This window comes from Gavialis gangeticus, unplaced genomic scaffold (assembly GCF_001723915.1).
Source record: "Gavialis gangeticus isolate Ggan-Ray unplaced genomic scaffold, GavGan_comp1, whole genome shotgun sequence".
In the NCBI taxonomy this organism is placed as follows: Eukaryota; Metazoa; Chordata; order Crocodylia; family Gavialidae; genus Gavialis; species Gavialis gangeticus.
The window spans coordinates 182,692,156-182,706,470 of NW_017729024.1; the positions used below are offsets into that span (position 1 = coordinate 182,692,156).

A 14,315-nucleotide genomic window follows, 5' to 3' on the forward strand; every position below is an offset into this window, starting at 1 on the left:
AAAAAGCTATAACAGGAGTGTTTAGAGTTTATATTTAAAGTTATAAAAGCTCAGAGAAAAATTCTACAGAATGGCCTGAATGTATTTTATCATCATCACCACTGCTTCAGCAGTCTATAAAGCAGAACCACAGGCTCTAAAAACACTGAGATGTATTAATACTCAGCAAACAATTCAGCAGTGTATATGGCAAAATTTCAGTATAGCATCAAGGAAGCAAAAATAATATATTCAAATGTGTCTATCAGTTTTTCTCTGAACACTGGAACAAACAGATACAGCATTAATACACTTCCTTAAAAGGCACAATATACTGCTTCAAAACAAGTGATCCACATGCAGTTGGCATATCATATTATAACTATATCTGAATCTGTACAGATGGGTGGTCTTAGGCTCTGTCCCTGTGAACACCTACACATGCTTAATTATAAGTCATGAGTAGGTTCCATGGATTTCAATACTTCTACTTATGTTTGTAATATTAGACACAGGCTTAAAAGTTTGCCAAATCAGTGCCAAAATGCTGAAAATGAAGGAATAATGAGAGATAATTCGTAAGTGTTGATGTAAGATCCTTTGTTTTAAAACACAAGTTATTGTACATAGAAAATGTTATATAGTTTTGTTACATTAGCAAATTGAAAAGAAAGTACTGTACTAGCTAAGTACAGTTTTTACTGGTAGCACATCAGTAGTCTCAATCTATGAAGATGGTGTTTAATTTTAAATTTAAATAAAACTTTTTTAAAACTCCAAAGAATTTTTCTTGCTAAAACAAGAAAAAAAAGGTGACAAAAAAGTGTAGAATTATGTAGGGCCCTTCCATCCCACACAGGCTCAAGTCATGCCCCTTTCTGCTCCCTAACCCTGCGGGGCCAGGCTGGAGTCAGTCTGCCTTCTGCCCCTTTCTGTGCAGCTGGGTAGGGCCTGCCACACCTGCCTTGGGTGCTGGATCAGGATCATCACCTGGATCCAGGCCATAGATGGACCAGGCACTGTCCAGCCAGCCTGCCAGGCAAACTGGTTAAGCACCACTCTTCTAACAAATTCCAAACTCATATTTGGCCAAAATATAAAATTTTCCCTGTAGTTTCTATTAGATCCCTTTTTTATTTCCTCTTCTAATTTTTTTCATCCAATGTCATCCTAGGAATTAAAGAAGGGATATAGACCCTACTGTTCATCTATTTTATCCCTATAATTAGTGCAGACTAAACATTTGTGTACATTATTAAATTTGCAGATGGCCAGAGCACATTTTAGCAGTGTATGATATTATCCCTAAGAGATATCAACTTTAGCTCTGTAGCCCTAATTAAAAAATAATTATTTATTACTACTGCTTGCACAAAAGAATACTTTGAGTAGTTGGCACGATACAACACATTTCTATTACCCGTACAAAAACAAATCTTAAGGGAGTCTCTGCCTAAACCTGTAATAAACTTAAGGCTCAGCAGCCCAAAATCTCAAGTGGTTGCTGTAGAAACAGCATTGACAATACACAAAAAAGTGTTAAGAATTGGCTGTAGCAATCAAAGTTTGAAGTAGGAAGATGCTATATTCATGGTCCTGGGTATGAGCACAAATTATACATGACTGGAGGGCCTGGTGACAATGTGGTAGAGCTACTCATGGCGAGGTAGCTCCTGTAAAATAACACAATGTTGCAACCTCCAGATTAAGGGGAGTATAGGGCTCCTCAAGACTCTAGCCCCCAATGCCTTGTGGGTATACTCCTTGGCTGCAGAAAAGTTATGGTACACTGAGAGAAACATGCCTTGGCTGAGGTGTTAGGCAGTCAGCAGCAGTTCTTATCTGTTGCACTCTGGCAGAAGTTACAACCATCAAGGCACTGAACATTTGAACCTGGTCTGGTCTTTTGATTTTGTCTCAATGGTCTAAAGGGGGAATGGTAGGTCTTGGGCAGCCTCCACTCCTCCATACTCTTACCTAGGTGTACATGTCAAAGGTCTTGGTGCAATTGTCTCAGGACTCTGTACAAACAGATTCATCAGGTACCTGACTAGGCCTCTTATGCATACACCATGATTCAGAGGATCAAGTGGTGCCTATTCCTATACTCATTAAAAATTGTAATAAAAATGTAGTAAAATAATTTTTTTACTAGCTTCCTATTTGAAGTTTCAGGGTTTATCTTGCGAATCATGTTTGCACATGTAACAGTGCTGACACTAGGTGGCAACCCAGACCACCTTTGAGAGGATCTCAAAGCACCCCAGGGTCCCTCTATTTATAGTAAAAGTCAGTTTGCACTTATGAACATATTTACAATGTTTTCCATTAAGTATTAAGACAGATATTTGATAGCTTACGTGAAATAGTCTGGTGATCTCAGTACAGTTCCTAGGTCATCCGGTGTTACAAATACCACCCTAATACTCTTATTGACAATGTCAGTGGAGACAGTTATACATGCTGACCATGCTACCCACTCTTATCAATGATCTCCCCAGCTAAGCATACTTGTGGGCTGTGTGTAGAAGTCTGCTTTATCTAACACACCTGTGGTATATTTTCACTGAATAAAATATACTTATTTTTCCAGGCTATCAATATAGCATCTTACAGCATCACCAAGATTAGATCCAATTTGACAAGCTGATGCAAGTAGATAGGCCCTTGTGTTTATTAAAATCATACTTCAATGATGAGCTACAGGATGAAGACTTTAATCACTTCTCTTATAACTTGTCCCACATAAAACGTATCTGTAAAGGCAACCCCCACTTAATGCTGTTTCGCTTCGTGCTATTTCGCTATAGCACTCGTTTTAAACTGATACCCAATTCCACTTAACACTCAGCAAGTTTTGTTATAATGCTCATGGGCATGGTACAGCTGGCACTGAAAGTGACACTAATACTGGCAGCCCTGATTTTGGTGGCTTTACAGTGATTTTGGTGGTTTTAGAAAGTGAAAAGTGAAAGTGAAAATGAAAGTTAGTTTCACTTAATGCTCAGTTTTTCAGGAACCAATTAAGAGCGCTAAGCAGGGGTTGCCTGTATGGCATTTTCAAAAGGTTCTGAAATGCATTTATCAAAACATCTAAGAAAACTTAGCTGGCAGAATATCTACCTCTCTAGTACAAAACAAGAGCTTTATGGGTATATTTTTTAAAAGCCTGAGTTCCATTACCAGAGGAACTGCAAGGAAAAACCCTATGCCCGACAGACTTTCAATGCGACTTGGGCTTCTAAGCATGGACAGGTAGATCTAAAGAATGCAAGAAGGGCCATACGGAGACGCTTCACACCCATTCCCCACATACAGGTTCCTGAACCAGAAGCAGTGTAGCTGAAAAGCTAACTTCATTGCTACACTGCTTCCATTTCAAGAGCACACATGCACTGACCTGATGAGGCTTGGCTCAGTATGGTGGTTCAATGCTTTGGCACATCACTAATTTGTTCCATAAAGACATGCCCTTACTAATTTGTTGTTTATTGAGAACAGCAGAGAATTACATTAAGTCTGATGCTTAATAACTAGTTAAGAAAAGAGAGAGTTTGCTGTGGCTCCATAATTAACTCAAGGACAGCTAAAAGGAGAAAAGGGTAGTGACCACTTGCATGCAGTACTTCTGGAGTGATTGATGGACCTGAACATAAATATCAGAGGTTACAAAGCCATCTGTTGGTCAACTCATTATCATATCTAATCACTTACAGAGAAATGTCATGCATCCATAGTTGAAGTTATCACTTTTTTAAAAAAAATTATCTTCACTCTTGAATCGAAGGAAGGCAATCTAGCAAATACTTTTTGAAGTATATGGACAGACAACTGTCACTAAAGTCAAAGAAAAGAAGGACTTGTATTTGATTTTCCTCCCAACTGTAAAATTAACTCACTTGAAAACTTCACAGAACACACTTTTAAACCACTATTTCAGTATTTAACTGTGATCTTAACGTGTAAACAGAACCAAGCTAAACTTATATATGATTCCGTTAGATACTTCAGCCACAAAGTATATGCTCATGAACATTTAAAAGGCAATAGCATAGATTTACCCTTTTTGGGGGGAGGGTGCAGGAGGCAGGTTGGGGGTAGAAGCAGGGGTATTACAAAGTGAAATATTTATAAATGAACAAATACACTTTGATCTAGAAATGTCAGAGTTATTTGTGATAAAAAAGCTGTTGTGTTGTTTTTTTAGACAAGAGACTTTTTGAAAGCATCTTGTCCTAATTTTATCTCATTTTTATGGATTATTTTACAGTGTTCGCGCGCGCGTGCGCGCGCACACACACACACACTCCACAATTTAACTGAGAAACACTTGTATAACAAAATCTATGAGCGAGAAGGTGGCCAGTCACGAAAACAAAATGTTAGGCTGACTTATTCAGAAAGTTAAGATCCTGAATTCTGGGGTTTCATTAAACAAATAAAACAATGTTCTTCTGCTTTGTGCCAGTATTTGTAATCATTGTTTATGTATAATATCTTATTCATATCTTTTAACCAAATTAGTTTCAAATTAAATGTTGGGTACTTACGGGATATAACACTGTCAATATATTGTGGCAAATATGGAGCCCATGCATCAATTGTTTCTTTCCGTCCTGCCTGTTCAATTCTTCTCAGTTCTGCTAACAACAAGGCTTGGGCAGCTTCTCTTACCTATAAATAGGCAACCAGAACATTGTGCAAACTCAAATCTCAAATAATATGTACTAATATTTTAAGAACGTAACCAAAGTCAAGTTATTTAAAATAAACTTACAACATAGAAATGACCTAAGCTAAAAACAAAATTAAGCTATGCCATTTTCCCAAAAAACATTAAAATGGGGGAGAGGAGGAATCAAGGCCTCAACCATTTTGTTGCAACGGGCCCTTAAATAAGGTGGAATGCAAGGACGTGTGGCCCCAGGAGTAAGCGAAGGTCCGAGAAGAGATTCCATGTCACAACTCAATCCCTGCTTCCCCTTGCTGAAGAATGCTGCATATATCATAACTGCTCCACTCACTCCTCACCTTTGCTCACTTGCCTTCCTGAGAGAAGAATTATTAAGCCCCACAGCAGCTGCTTTTCCTACCATGAAAAGATCAGTACTACAGGTATGTCAAGCTAGGAAGTAGAGGGGAATGTAAAGGAGCTCAGAAGCAAGCTACAAACTGACACACTGATATTTATTAACAGATATAAAGCTATTAAAATTTATCAGAAAAGAGGGCCTTCAATTCCTTTGGAGAACGTTTCAGGCTTTCTATTCTCTTCCATGCTTTCCCAAAATGTGGGGCTTGTTTCATAAATGTATGTTTTTCAAATTGGCTTACTAAAATTCAAGACAGCATGACAATAAATATAAATTAAATTAAAATTAAATTAAAAAAACATTGTAAAAAGTCATGAAGTTGTAGTATAGCTCTAGCCTATTTCTTGTACATCCCAGAAAACTAAACAGCAGCCGTAGACGAAACCCTTGGGATATTTCATGTTATTGAGAAAAAAAAGCTATTGTAAAACCAACAAATACACAATATCATTTAAAAGTCTCTCTTTCTGTTTTAAAATACTTTGAAATCTTCCAAAGGCAAGCATATCTGCTAGAGAGAGAAGGTATCTGGAAGGCCAACGATTTTAAAAGTGACTTGCCTAAGATGACAAAGAAAAAGAAAAAACCCCAGTAAAACAACAGAATGGTATACAAACCTGATCTTTTTACACTTAAGCTAATCCAGGTGTTCTAACTACCAAACTTTGAGAATCTAATTTTCAAATTGATTAACTGACTGCACTATCTAGAAACAGAATAATGTTGCATAATATCTAGCAATAGAACAATGGGTCAAAAATAAAAAATTCTGACAGTGTTTTTGCACATTTAATCAGTGACAAGATGATTATTAACTATAAGACTGCTTAAATTCCACAACATTTGCCCCATTTTTTTCTTCTAAAGCTGCACAATCAACAGAATTTTTGCCACTACAGCATAGGTGTGATGTTAAGGCCAGCTAGTCATTTATCAAACAGTAGGTACCAACCCATTCACTGACCACTGTACATGCATTCCAGAAAACCCTGCCATCTCAGCAGCCTCTTGATAGAAATTGGGTTGATTTTTTTTTTTAAATCTTAAATACAATCCAGAAAATAAATTCTTTTAGCAGAATAGTTTTCAAATATGTGGACTACATTTATAACTCTTGTCTATCATCTCAAATTAAGAAAAAATAAAGATGCAAAAAGACTAATTCATAGATTGGCAATATCTGGCCCGTGGAACTAGAGGGCTTTGCCTGTGCTTGTGTCAGGTCTGAACAGTAAGGGGCTTCATCAGGGCCAGGCAGCTAGAAGCTGTGCTGCCGCCACTTCTTCTCAACCTCTGCTCCACCTGCTCTAGTGTGTGCACAGCTTTCAACCACTGGGGAGCTGTGGCAGGGCTGGGTGGAAATGCAGCAGCAGTACAGTACATATACAGGCAAACCCTCTGCTGCCGCTCTAACGCCAAAGCCCCATGGCCTATGTAACACCAGAGCTAAGTTATTCCAGCATGCAGGTTATAATGGTTGCCAGTCACTGGCCTAACTGGTTAAGTGGAAAAGCAAGCATATTGCCTGAAATTGTATTAATGCTGATTCTCATTGTGAGAAACAAAATATAGTCTGCATTGATACTTTCCCCCATTTACTCTTTTTTTCTAATCTCTAGAACATAGATGCAAGCATTTTAGAAATCTAGTTAAAAAAAGTAGATTAACAGTCTTAGTATAAAAACAAACCAAAACGAAGTCACAACCGTTTCAAGCTTTTGCTTATGTCCTGATGCTAAAGAGCATTGTTATGTATTTTATTGTTACATAGTTTATAAAAAGGAGAAAACAAACTTCCTGAAACTTGGTTAGTCAAAAGTTAATTTGCTAAACAGTCTGGATATTGTGGAAGCCAACATCTGACTTGACTTTTGCTAAATAGAAGAGCTTATAGGAGTGCGGGCAGAACAAGAATGACACCCAGTGGCCAATTAGATAAATCACAGATTCATATTTCAATTAAAGTTCCCCATATATTGTTTTCTATGTAAATCTAACACACTGGTATAAAAAAAATGAGCCAGTCATCACCATTTTAAAAGATTACCTGCTGTTTGAAAGATATACCAGTTGTCCAATATTATACTTTTGCATCTGTAAACATTACATCTGTCACAAGCATAGACAAACAAAAAGGTAATGCAATTTACAAAATAGTATTACCTCCAAGCATCGATCTTGCCACCTGCGTGCAAGCATTTCAAGAAGAGGAGGTCTAAATTTATCCAATCCCAATAGATCAGGGAGCATGACACAGTGCATAGCAGCTAGTTGACTCCATCCTGTTAAAACAGATATCTAGGTTTTAAACACAACAACCATGTAAGTAATTTTAACTTGAAAAAGGTCAAATTGTTTGTATTTAACTATATCCAAAATGCCACACAATTAAAATTTACTCTGACCACAGGCCTGGAATGAACACTTCTTCAGAGACCCTTATTTTAAGGACCACTGCAGTAGTTAAACTGGTTGTTGATTTGCCACAGACAAGATGAGTCTATCTTAGCAATTATAAAACACTTCTTCCTGTGCAGTGAATGTATTCATATTAAAAAAGCAGTATTATTTTTGCCACGTATACAAATACACAGTTCCTGCTTTCAACCATTTCAAACAGGCATGCCAATTAAAACCAAAAAAATGCAATCTTGCAAGCTGCTCAGCAAAACCCAGAGCTTTTTGTTTTTTGTTTAAAAAAAAAAAAAAGAAAAGAAAAAAACACTAACTCCCAGAGATCTGGATTTATAAATGGCTTCAAAAACTTTTTAAGGAACATCACTGATCACTGAGATCAAGAAAGGGATATGTGTCAGTTAAAAGGAAGGCCATCTGTTTGTCAGTGTCATGCAGCAGGGGATTCTTTTTATGCTAATGGTTAACCCTATACAGAGCTCATAGAAATCAACAGGCAACTTTGGGCAACACAGATACTCACAGAAATCAATGGACAACTTTCTATTGATTACAGTGGTGTCTGAATAAACCCCATGAGCTACAGGTTACAGAAATCTAACTGGCTATCTGAGATCTAGATGCTGCACAGCTCCAGCAGATCCAAAAAAACTCACGGTCAGACTTTTATACCCAATTAAGGCTCAATTGTTTTCTCAGGGCAGGATGAGGTTCCAAGTAACAGTTTTTCAATTCAAAAGATCATGCTTAACTTTTAATGTCCCCAACTTACGATATGCCCAAATGCTTTTAAGCACATACGCCACATTTGTCCCAGGATAAATCAGTTTATCTCAGGACAAAGTGCAGGCATTCAGACATTGTCCTAAAAGGGCTCACAGAGTAAGAATTCTAACAATTTATCATATGACATCACAAAAGTGTACCCAAATGGTTATCCCAGGATCACATTGCTGAATCAAGTAGCAGAAAAGTGACTGTGCATTCAGCTGCTCACTAAAGCCTGATTAGAATGGAGCTATGTATACACGTCAATCCCAGGATACTGCTATTCCAGGACAGATACAGGCACATCTTGTCCAGGGTACAACAGGTGCAACCTCTTAGCCTTTCTGTCTCAGGTACTATACATATAATAATTAAAAAAAAGAGCCAAGAAAAATCCCCAAATTGAAATTAATGTTATGTTTAAGAAAAAGCCGTAACTTTCAAAAAGGCAATGCAACCTGGACAACTTGCCCACACATTATAATATGCATTACTTTACCATGTAAGTACAATACAGCCAGGCTACAGTTATTTTACCAAACATTCTTCAATATCAGTGAAAATTTACCTTTAGCTTTTTTTAAAAAGCTAATCAAATAACAGCCAAAGTTTTCAGTAATCATGGACATTCCTATATGCAACTGATTATCATTTGTAACCAAACAACCTATTCACTACATTTAACACACAGTACTTGAGATGCTGCGACTCTGAAGTACCATACCACACACGCTTTAAAAACATCACAACAGTTGTACAATACAGCATTTTAAGTTTGTTTTTAAACTTATTCCACACAGAATTTCTTTAAATGGCAATCCTCACTCCAAATGAGGCCTCTCTCTCAATCAACTCAGTGGGGACTGAAAACATGGGTCTTCACATGAGATCAGGTGACATCATAAAGTTGAGATTCTTGATCAGGGTCTAAATCTATGTCAATTTAGAACTGTATTGTCTGAACGTGAAAAAGCATCTAAAAACTGATAAAACACAAGCTAAAAACAAAGCTAGAACCTAAAAATCATTTTTAAAAAGCTGTTCTGCAGTTCAGAGCATGTATGCATTTGCCATGGCAGAAATAGCAGCAGCACAAATTTGTGCCACTGCTTTTTGCTGCTGTGCACACCCCTGCACTTGGGCTTTGGTGTGAGGCAAAATGCCTCACTTTGGGAAAACAACTGTTTCCCTGATCCTCCTGGTTCCCGGTGTGCTGGAGGAGCTGAGGGACAACCAGAGGAGGGGAGACACTCTAGCCGGCAGCCAGAGCATCTCCCTGGAGGACGCAGCCCTCCATGTCTGCTGGCACATCCTAAAGGAAGGTGCGCCACACTGTTTTGTTTTTTTTAAAGCAGGTTTTTGTTTTATTTTTTTTAAAAATGGGAGTTCCAGGTATCAAATTTGCAGCATGGCAAACAATTGCATGTGTGCCGCATGTGGTTTGCAGCACCTCAAACAGCTCTGAGGCACTGCAAACTGCACGTGTTCACTCATCTGGAAGCAGCTCAGGGATGCAAAATGCATGTGCTGATGTAGCTCTGATGAGGCTGAACTAGACTCACACACATAGCAGAGGGGGCAGTTGGCATGGCTTTCCCCACTGAAAGCCCCTCAGCTCTGGAACTTGCTCCCCTCCCTAGCCTAATAAGGCATCGAGTTTGTCAACCTTCAAGGCACATCCATATTCCCTTGCTGACAGGAATGGCTTAAGAATGGTTTGAAATATAAATGATGTCCATAACCCATATATACTCATGAACTAAAGTATATGCAAGTAAAATCCAGGATATGTGGACTAAAAACTATTCCTAAATGTTCTTACCCAATGTTAGTAATAAAAGTTGCAAACCCTCCCCACAATGTGCTGCTTCTATCTCACAAAGCAAATACACAGATAAGATTAATGAGTCATGTATTAACAATGATAAAGAACATTAGTTGAAAGTAAAAGACAAGTAGATAGAAAATGAAGAAAGAATACCTTCATTTACTAAGAAACAGGTATGTAAAGTAGGAACAGGGCCAGAGCCAGAGTGACCAGCCTCAGTGCTAGCAGAAACAGCAGGAGCAACTTGAAGAGGAAAGAAGAAATAAAGAGATAAACAGGAAAAATGAGGATAGCAGTATCTGAAAAACTGATTAGCATTACCAAAAAGTAAAAGATGAAGCTGGAAGAAATTGTGAAGGTATTAAAATTTAAAATAAAAAAGACCTCTTGATTTTTACCAGAAGGGCAACATCAGTGACCAAAAGACATGCAAATCACAGAAATAAAATATACTAATGTAAAATCTCCTGAAAGACAAAAGTTGCTGTAGTAAAAAAGGCATTTCAAACATGCCTTAAAATATAGTGTGAATTCAGTTTTGCAGGGGTGCATCAACTATATGCAGCCAAGTTGGAAGTAGAATAATACCAATATAAAAGCACAAAGTGTTATTCCCATAACTGCTATTTAATATTTTCTCCGTATTAGTCACAAAAAATGCAAATAAATACACCTGTAAATCAGGAGCCCCCTTTCCACTGAAAAAGTGCTTCCCACAGAATTTTACTTGTTTTAAATTGAGGCTCGTTTTAAATATCCCTACTAATATTAAACAAAACAGTAGACAAACTATTGGGAAAACCTATATATTAAAATACATAATGTACAACATAAAAAAGTAGAATTACTTATGCAGGTAAGCAACTACAAAGTAATATTGTACAATAATGTCAATAATAAACTACAGTATCTCTGGCTCTGAAGTAGCTATTTTGTAAACTCCATAATTTCTCAGTGCAGAGGCAGTTTAAAAACAGTAATAAATATTATAGTCTGACTAATGCTCCATGACTAGAATTAGCATATGAAAACACAGGCAGACCTTATGGCACATACATACTACAACCAGAGGTCAATGTTAAGATTTAGAGGTCACTATCTGACACTTCCTTCCTTTATAGAAATTACCATGCGTCATGCACAAGCATCTTCAAATTAATCCCCTTCCTTTATTCCACTGCAGAATAACAATAGGTTCAGGCTCCAGAACAGATTAAGCATTGTCTTTTGAATGGTATGTTTGCTTTTCATGCAGTGAACTTCTTTTGTCACTGTAGGACATCTGCATCAAAACTACTTTTTCTATAATTTCCACATGGATAAATTATGATGGCACGTGTAAAGCAACAGGACAACTAACATAACTCACTAAGCTCTTTTACTTGATGAAAAACATGCGACAAGAAAGGGTTTTATCATATTTGATTTATGAAAATAAATTGAGAATGAATTTAAGGTTACAATTCTTTCCAAAAAGAAAGTATGAAAAATTCCCCTAAAATGTCACTGTTTATACCAGTCACTGTAACTGAAAAGCAAGAACAGCTGGCTCAATAGCCCAGTGACATCAAGTTCTAAGGATCTTAAGACAGTTACTGCTCTAATTAGACCTCCGCTAAAGGATCTTTAAAAAGTAGTGGCAACAAAAGTCCTATATCAAAAGTTTCTGTTGCAACAAGGAGAGGAAAATACTGACGTCAACCTACGATAAAACCTAGAAATGTAAAACTAATGACGAGGAAAGTAAAGGAAATCCAAATTCCCATAAAAATATATTTGAAGAAAAATCCCGTTTGAAAAAAATACGGATGACAACTTAATTAACATCACACAAAGTGAAAATTTTAAAATAATTTAAGAGAACATTGTTCTATGCTATACGTTTTATATATTCCATGTTCTATGCTATACATTCTGTGACAGGAACACATCATTTTATTTCTATGTATTACTTTTTTGTGGTTTAGGTTCCCGCTGAAGACTGTAGAAGTGCCATTTATCATAATTCGAGATGCTAGTCTTAACAAAATAAAGGAAAGGATTTTCATTCTGAAAAGGATAACATTGGTGGAAACTCTATTTTTTTTTAAAAAAAAAGAAATATTATGGACAGAGATCTTATGTACAAAACTTTTCTGGAACCATTTTTGCCAACAGGTCTGTTCCTTTACAACTTCTATTGACCTCTTCAAATTTTAAAAGCACCTTTATGAAAGAAGTAAATGGGTATATGTGGAAATAATTCTTGATCCAATAACCTTAACTGATGTGCTGCTATTCTAGGTCTTTTGTATTATCTTATGTTTATGACTCCGTATACGTTTCCTACAAAACTTTCACCTTAACCTAGTTGTGGTTCTGGTCCTGTAAAACACTTTATTCACATATTTCAGATCCACATCCATTGCTGCCTACCCAGCTTCCTCTTCAAAGATGCAAAAAACAAATTCAGTGCTAGTTTTTCCCCTTTCTTTAAACTGAAATCCTGAGTAAATTAAAAAACCAGACCTAACAAAATGGTGATGCTTCAGTTACCTGTAAGCTAGTTTAGATAGCAGAGCAGTCCTTTTCTGATTGGCATCATCTACAGGCACCAAAAGAGGGGGAAAAAAGGGCTTTCCAGCAGAAAAGCAAATGACCAAAAAAAAACAAAAAAAAAAACTTGCATACTGTTGGGCTCATGTTTATAAAGGACAACACACATTTTTTTATGATATAATAGTGACTTACTTATTTACCTTGCCCCTTTGTTATATTATATAGTGAAATCTTGATCACTGAAGTGAAAGGGAGATTTGCCATTGAAATAAACAAGGCCAAGACTTTATCAACTGGCTTCGAACTTAACTTGAACTTATCACTTATTCCACTTCTGCCAGAAATATTTATCCATGTCTTCAACCATTCTCATCTGGACTGCAGTTTGAATCTTTAGCACATAGTTACTATGGTAACAAACTTTCCCCCTAAGAGATAATCATATCTAAAATATCCCCCTAAGAGATAATCATAAACTTCCTAACAGTGGCAAGTCTATATTCTCTTGGCTTCTGTGAGGGCTGCCTGGATTTACAGCCATAAATAGCATAATCACATCATCCTTTACTTCATACAAGTCCACTGGTTTTTCCATCATTTCATGTTCAGTTCAGTATTGGCCACTTCATGATTTCTTTACATTTTGTTTGCTTTACATTTTAATTGGTTTCTTCTAGCCTATCATGGATTGACTGTTACTAATGGCTTCCCCTCCCCTTCTGCAGGGAATCTTTTTTTTCCTCCAGTCTGCAGAAGTGGAACAGCATCTATTTTCTACTTCATTCTACATTACAGCTGAAATCCTATTGTCCCACCTCAATCCCCTGCTCCCTACCCCTCACCCCCCTTTTAATTCCTCCTTTGTTTTGCATCTGAATAAGTGGTCATTGCATCTTTAATCCCAATTCAATATATTAAAATAGAGTTTGTATTAAAGCAAAATAAGTAGTATTGAATGATTATGTTTGTATAAGATGCTTTACCACCTGTGAAAATCAGAACTCTTCCTGCAGCTATTTGCTATCCAGACAACCAAGCTATAGCTTTAGATATCAAGGAACAGTAAAAACTAAACACAAACCAAGGTGCAACTAGCATGCTTGGTGAAAAAGGGATTGGAGTTGTGGGTCTGACTATGGCCACAGAACATGTGAAGCACCTGCAAGAAGCAGAGGAGATGATGGCCAAATGGGACAGCCGTGTACCAGGTATCAACCAGCATGTTTGCCATCCAAATAGTAAGTGACAAGAATTTTTTACAATTTAATAGTGGTAAATTATATTCTACTCCTATAAAGAAAACTGAAGTTTAAATGTGCATTTATAATGTTGATTTTTAAATTAAAGGTCAAGGAATATTCCGCTTAAGTGCTGAACTCAGACTCCTGGCAAACAACCAAGCTGATATTTGGGATTTCTTGCAATAAGTAGACCCCTTCAATGCTTTGGGATCACTTTATAGCAATATCAACACCTTATATAGATTGAAAAGACACGTATCACTTTAAATCTTACACAATGGGGAACTCCTTACTCGAGAGCACGGAGGCAGAAAGGGATCTTGGAGTCATTATTGACTCCAAGATGAACATGGGCCGACAATGCGAGGTCATGGTTGGCAGGGCTAACCGGACCTTGTCGTGCATCCACAGGTGCATCTCGAGTAGAGCCAAGGAGGTGATCCTCCCCCTCTA

General features: G+C 37.2%; 1 protein-coding gene across 3 annotated transcripts in view; it reads right to left on the reverse strand.

Annotated features, from left to right (window-relative positions):
• The window catches only part of WDR7 (WD repeat domain 7), a 400,912-nt gene that overhangs the window by 285,018 nt on the left and 101,579 nt on the right, over positions 1–14,315 (reverse strand). For all 3 annotated transcript variants that reach the window (XM_019518172.1, XM_019518171.1, XM_019518169.1), the window contains exons 17-18: positions 7,236–7,354; positions 4,530–4,653 (exon numbers count right to left, since the gene is read on the reverse strand). In XM_019518172.1, coding sequence (XP_019373717.1) covers positions 4,530–4,653; positions 7,236–7,354 — 243 coding nt within the window. The remainder of the gene's footprint in view (positions 1–4,529; positions 4,654–7,235; positions 7,355–14,315) is intronic.